This window comes from Triticum dicoccoides, unplaced genomic scaffold (assembly GCF_002162155.2).
Source record: "Triticum dicoccoides isolate Atlit2015 ecotype Zavitan unplaced genomic scaffold, WEW_v2.0 scaffold192109, whole genome shotgun sequence".
Taxonomy (NCBI): Eukaryota; Viridiplantae; Streptophyta; class Magnoliopsida; order Poales; family Poaceae; genus Triticum; species Triticum dicoccoides.
In genome coordinates, this window is record NW_021230726.1 from 1 (window position 1) to 7,193 (window position 7,193).

Sequence of the window (7,193 nt, forward strand, 5' to 3'; positions counted from 1 at the left end):
CATATGATACTGTGTATGATACTACCTCCCTAATGCATAGTACTATCATATATTAGTATCATGTAGTACTCTATTTATTGTCATGCATGACACAAAGTAGCATAACATTTATTATGATACAGTATCATGATATGATACTACATCCTCTCTTTCTTCATTTAATGCTATGACACCTCATCAAAATTGCCTAGTTGGCATGCATAATACTAGCTATGATACTACCATTACAACCAGCCTGATGCAGGATGGGTACCACTATTCATTGCCTTCATTTTACTGCGACATCAAGTCATTGATTTTGTAACTTTCTGTTGGTAGTGTACCAAGCTGCATGCTTGGTCCTGTGGCATCAAATTCGGTAGTAAGTAGGCCAATGGTACCGCCGGATTAATCCGAAGACAAGGGTTGATAGTACAATGTCAAAAAATATCTTATATTAAGTTATAGAGGGAGTAATTCTTTTGACGGACGTAAAATATTTTACCTCGTTCGTTAATTGAGTAGAAGAGAATTATCTGATTAATTAGCAACAGAACATAAATCTTTACAAACTTGTTCTAGGAAGACGCATAAGTAACAACCCGACATGTGGACTACCCTCAAACCATGAAGACACACGGCCACAAAGGCAGACTGACAAACGCTCCAAACATTGGGTCGATAGTAACCTTTTAGGACTTGTTGATGATGTGACTCTCAAATTGATTAATATTATGTAGACCTTGTGCTAGACTGCCCGGATGATCTATTCCGCAAAATTTACCTTTTTCCATGTAGGTTCAATATGTCAATGCTGATCAGCCGGTGCACTTCAAAAATCATGGGTTCTTCTATGGAGAAAGTTTAAATCATGGGACAATTTATGGATGGGAAAAATCTCAGGACTTCTGAAGCTAAGCTTAGGCTTAAGAAGATGATAAATGTGTTATTAAAGAAGGAAAAAAAATTATGCAGTTTTTGTTGGAGTGATCTTAGTTAGTGTGTTAGTGGGTTTAATATATGGAACCATGTTTTGTAAGAAGCCGGTGCACTTAATGCCACTAAAGCTAAGCTTATATTTAAGACGATGAGAAATGTGTTACTAAAGTGGGAAAAAGTGATTGTTGCATGCCGTGTCTATTGGAATGAGATTAGTTATTGCGCTAGTGGGTTTAATATGTGGAGCAATGTTTAGTAAGAATAATTTAAAATAATCCGGTGACTTTCATACATACTCATTGCCTATGCATGTGGAGGTACAAGACCACTAAAGCTACGGAAATAATGTTTTCCATGTGCATGTTTCATACTATATAGATCCTGCTATGTGGTACTATTCTCTCTCAGCTAAATTATCATGCTCCTTTGTTTGAGTTACCAATATTAAGTATGACATTAATGAAAAACCTCACATACCACGGGCATGTACCGAGAAAATGACAAAGTTATGTCATTTCTCTAATGAATTAAATCAAATCCGCCAAAAGAATTGACCCACCTCGGGAGGATGGAATGCACAGACCATCACCTTTGGGGGTTGTTTTTTGCACATATTACTTATACATGGTGTTTGTTATAGAGAACACAGACTATTTGGTGCAACCAGTTGCCAAGAGGTCAAATTTAGCGCTTCGCGTAGTTGAAATAATTTCTGACATGTGTGCTCCATAATTGACCAAACTCAGAATATCCTTAAATATTATAGAAGAATAATGTTTCATAAAAAATTGGGAAATTTTGTGTGGATGCATTTTAGGCTACTAGAGTAAGGTACGCATGCATTCTACATAGGATCTTAGATAACCAAAGTATTAATGAATATTGACATACCACAGCATAATAGGTAAAAGTACCAGTTTGAATTATATATGCATGATGCAGATGTAGATTTAATTATCGTAGTTCATCCCATTGAAAATCATATTGTAGATACAACATATACAAAGGTTGTATGATACAATACTACACACAACTCATCTTAATATATCCAACAAAATTGTCTTAAGTATCTAAGTAGATAGTATTGCATCTTTAAAGACAAATGGAACTTATGAACATCTTTCATAGTCTTGAATACAAAATCGTAAAGTAAAAGTGAATGAAAGTTCTTTTAGAAGACAAAATAATTGGGGCACTAAAGTATGGAAGATTCTAGAAGAAATGAGAAGGCCTATTATACGTGATCTTTGTGAATTGTAAATCATGAACTAAAAAAGAAATGGCAATTCATTTGGAAGAAAAAGTTTGGATTTAATTTATGGAATATTCGAGACCAAAGAAGAATGCTTGTGTTTTCAAGTTTGTGCATGTTGTGCATTGCGAACCATAAAGTACATTCTTTAGGTTTGTTCATTCTGCTGGCTCAAGCATAGGATCTTCCAGATAGTACATGTGGCAGAATCTGATGGAGTGAAGATGATATCATACAACCAATAGTGCTTGGATTCATGACCTTTGTACCATTGGACTGGCTTCATCCATTGACCAATACTAGACAATGCCCCATGCGTTGCGGCGGGATTTTGTATGAATCAAAAATTTCTCGTGTAGTGAGATAACTTTTTATCAGTATTCTACCAAATCTCTATGTATAAGTTTAAAATTAGAGGAAAATAAAATAAAATATGCATGCATGCCTCACTTGTCATTCATAGGCTATAAGCTGCATGCATGCGTCAATGTTTTTCTTGATTAAAACACTCGTAGACAGCAGTTACTACATGCACTTGCATGCATGCGCATGTTACTGGCTTACTGCGTGTGGTTGATGCAGCAGCTCTCAATGTGTAGATCGGACGCATATTATTGACTGATATCCAATGGCTAAATTAATTTGGGTGATGTGGCTTAAGGAGAAGCGAGAGAATTCCTATAGTGAAGGCTAGCTATTTAGATATAAAAGATTCCAAGTTATTCATACAACTATATACAGATATAGCGTCGCCGAGTGCTCCTATGCAATTTCGTATAGGGACGCGAACTAGGAGCACACGGAGGCGCACCTCCCTGTAATCCAGGCCGCGCAATGCTATCTGGAGATGCATGCATGTTTTGCTCTAATCATTTCCCATATGCGAATACACCGCCAAAGAGTACATGGGCACAGTGCATAGAGCAGTGCTACACAGACGATACCTTTGTGCACGATTTGTGGACGATGGCAACAACATCCGTTGGATAGTTTAGTTTAACAAATCTGCACTGTTCAAGAAAGCCATCGTCCAAATATCGTGCATGCAGAGTCGTCCGTAGAGTAGTTTCGCAGTGCATACCTGTGCATCCACATTTAATTGGCTAGTGGGACACAACAGTAAAGGTTGGAGATGTCTGCAAATAATAAACCGCGAGCCGCTGCGGCCATGGCACCTAGGTATCCTGGCGAGCTGCGGCTGGACTTCCGCCAAAACGGACGGGCACCACCACGGTTGACGGCTGCAAGTACCTCGTGCTTGTGACGTAAAGAGGACTCGCGGACCAGATGTTGGCCATGGCAGCCTGCTTCTGCAGGTCCATACAAAGGATAAAACTCCAACGAGTATACATCGGTGAGACTGGACCTGGTGATTCTTCTCTATTGGAGCGAGGTGTATTTCTGGATCATAGCCCGTTCTTTGGGAACGACTAGCTGCTGGGAAGAACAGTGGCCTCGTTAAAAAAACTAACCGGGGGAAGAGGGAGAGAGGGACAGATGCCCGACCTCTCTTGCTAGCCGTTCCCTGGAACTCGTGGCTGCTGCTGCAAGGTGAGAGAGAGAGCTACTGGAACCTGGTGTGGGAACACAGGACATGGTGCTAGAAGCCAGGGGATGCGGTGTCGCTAGTTGCGACCTCGTAGGATGCGGCAAACTCGGCCTGGGACGGCTACTTCGATTTGGTGGTAATGGATTTCATAGTCTTCTTCTTGGTTTTTTCTTCCCACACGTTTTCACAGGCCGCCGGAACGCATGGCTTGGTGTCGACGTGCAGGGCGGACATGGTGTCGCTGACCGTGGCAGTGCAAGACGCGGAAAGCTCGGAGTTCCTCTTGGCTTTGTTCCACGCTAGCTTGGAACACGGCGAACAAGTGGAGCTGTGAAAGACCCATCATTGAACCATTCCATTGCCACAGAACGGGCAAACCATGAGTGCAAGCCGAGGTTGTTCATCTAGTGCCACTGGAGCGCTGGAGCTTGACATGGTGGTGAGAACCATCTTGAGAAAACACGAAGTGGAGGGGCTCTGTAGTTGTGTGTGCGAGATTGAGCTAAAATGGTGTAAGGAGGGGGTCTCCTATAGTTGTGTGTGCCAGAATGTAGAAGACATATGGTGTAAGGAGGAAGAAGACCCTTGGGTAGAAGAGAGGAGGGGACCGTTGGAGGACTAGTAGCATCAGTGCATTTAACTGAGTTAGATGGTTGGCGGGTGTTAGTTGAGTTGAGCTCGTGCTGTCGAATAGAAGAAGCAGACACTGTGGGAACAGAAACGCGTGGACTTTAGGACAGATACGAGCCAAAAGCAAATGAGAATACGGTGTGGCTAATATAGTGATTGCAGATCCCGAGACAAGTGGGTGGGCGGGATTCCGGTGGGCAGCGTCGCCGAGTGCTCCTATGCAATTTCGTATAGCATAGACCCTAAACCCATCGTGCAAGTAATTCACCTATTATACATGAAATGCCAATGCCTACATAATTGTGCTACAATATCTGAGGTCAAATCCATCTATAAATATCATTACAAAACGTCAAATATTGTTTTTGGCAGATTTTTAAGTAATATTTGTATTTTGTCAAAAGTATATTAGTTAAACCTTAACAAGCATCCACAAAAAGTGTGTTTTTTGGACATGCAATTGGTTTTGTTTAATTTTGGTGTTTATTCAGCCTTTGTCCGGATGCCACATAATTTCACAATTTTTTAAGTAAACATCAATCATTCACAAAACCATAATTGGTGTAGTACTGCTTAACAATGTATCCACAGGAAAATTCATAATTTTTGGGTGAACAATTATTTTGCCAATATTGAAGTGTTTTTTATCACTCGTGGGACCCATGATACATCAATCCCATCAGTCATGCTAAACATTAGATTATACCCGATTGCAACTTATTACACCAATAGCTGGTGTTCACTGCAACAAAGAGTAGTAAATGTCACAACGAGAGACTCGGCAGGCAGGTAAATATATGTTCGTAGTCACGCTGCTGCACTGCAGCTAGAGTTAATTCAACGCAAATAACTCGGCATGGCAGGCATCGACGCAAATAACTCGAGCTTACTACAATACAGTTTACAGATAGGTACAGTAGGTACCAAGCTAGCTAGGTCGATCTGTAGCCTTGCCCGCCCGCTTGATTGATCACACATGGGCCGGTGCGTCCAGCTTGTCGAAGCAGGGCACGTCGGCGGCGGAGTCGCCTGCGACGACGGCGATGGTGACCGGCCAGCAGTAGTACGTGGTGAGGACGCTGGTGGTGGCCATCGCCGTGTGGGTGGACAAGACCCCGCTCAGCTCCATCTCCGCGCCGGCCACGCCGCGCCCCTCATAGAGCGTGCGCACGTACCTCATCGGCAGGTCCTCCCCCGGCTCCAGCTCGGCCACCGTGGTCGCCTCGTGCGCCATACGCTGCGCCACGTCGATGCGCTGCGGCAGGTCGAACTCGGTGATCGTCGCAGCAGGTCCCGCCGACGCGTCCGTGAGCCGGACGGTGACGTTGGCGTAAACAATGGTGGCGCGCCCGCCGGGGTTGTTGGCCCTGAGGAGGACCCTGAAGACCACGACGTTGCGCGGTGGCGGCAGTGACGGGATGTAGTCGACAGCCACGCGGCCGCCGGCGAGCTTCAGCTGGAGCTTCTCGGGGCGGAGCATCACCACCACTGCCCGAACGATCACTGCCACGGCCACCAGGGTGACCACGCACGCCACCGTGCACCGCGCCGCGTATAGCCACCGGAACCTCCTCCACCAGCTCGGCGCCTTGCTCCCCTGCTCGGCCATCCGATCTGGATTTACTTATTTTTGGTCGGGGAATCGTGTACTGGCTAATGAGCTAGAGATGGACCTTTGTGTTCGTGGATGATAGAGAGATCCACTTCCGGTACCTATTTATAGAAACTTACAAGTAGAATACACTACCAGCAAATTCCTTGGGCTAACTCCAATGCGGCGACCCATTTTATCTGTCTGCATCCATTAGTTTAACTGTAAACGAACAAAAATCACGGTCCAACGCACTGACGCAAACAAACAGGTCAGCTCCAACATATTCGCGAGGGAGTGATGATGTATGATGATTATTTCAAATACAAGTATGATGCCCTTGGAAATGCAGCCACGAGAGTGTAAGTCAAAAAGAGAGGCTAGTATTGATTTATACGTTTAGTCCACTATTGTCTTTTGAAATTTAACTTGATGCCCCGTTTGGCATATGTTTGTTATTTATTTATTTTTCGCGGAAGGGTCAAAGGTGAAATATTAAGCATCACAAGTCTTTACAAACACACCTTTACAAAAACATAGCATTATATTAAAAAAATTAGGGATGCCAAAGTCTTCTTCTTCCTGCATCCACCGATGGCGTGTCGTGAGCATAGCTTGACGCCGCCTCTGGGCCTCCGCCTCATCGGAGCAAACTTGTTTAAATTCAGGATCTTGAAGAAGCTATGACCGGAAAGTCATCGATGCAGATCAGGAGAGGCCCGCGACCCCGATCTACAAGCAGATTGTCGTCCCGTAGAAGAAAATATTTAAAAAAGGGTCTATAGAAACTTCAAAGACCACGAAAGTCGTCTAATCCAAATGGATCCACTGTAATTAATACTGATCGAATTGCAGATGATCCGACGGAGATACTACTCCGCACTCCCTCCTCCAACGACAAGCACACCAACGGAACAAGGAAAGGGGCGGGTGGGTGCAATGATGGTGGTACAGAGAGGGGAGGACCAAGGCGAGGAGATGAGAGGTGCTTTTTTCAACGTCAACGCCTTGCTTAAATATCCGGGGCATGCAGAGTGACGCCATTTTGATATGCGCGGCGGCTGGAGTATGCTTCATTTATATGTGCTCTTTGCTATACAGGTCCGGCTAGTTCCCATTTGCGCGCTTTGATTACCCGTTTAGCCTACTCCCTCCGTTCCAAAATATAGCGCGTCTTCGGTTTCCGTGCTTCAACTTTGACCATTAATTTAATCAACAAGACCGACTGCGGCGGGCGAAAAAATTATACCAAT

The 7,193-nt window shown here is 44.0% G+C and overlaps 1 protein-coding gene across 1 annotated transcript; it reads right to left on the minus strand.

The window, feature by feature from the left end:
• Window positions 1-5,009: 5,009 nt before the first annotated feature.
• LOC119344907 lies at window positions 5,010-6,023 on the minus strand. The gene has a single exon (XM_037615196.1). It carries the CDS (start codon window positions 5,956-5,958, stop codon window positions 5,320-5,322), a length of 639 nt encoding a protein of 212 aa, XP_037471093.1. The 5' UTR covers window positions 5,959-6,023; the 3' UTR covers window positions 5,010-5,319.
• Window positions 6,024-7,193: the final 1,170 nt, after the last annotated feature.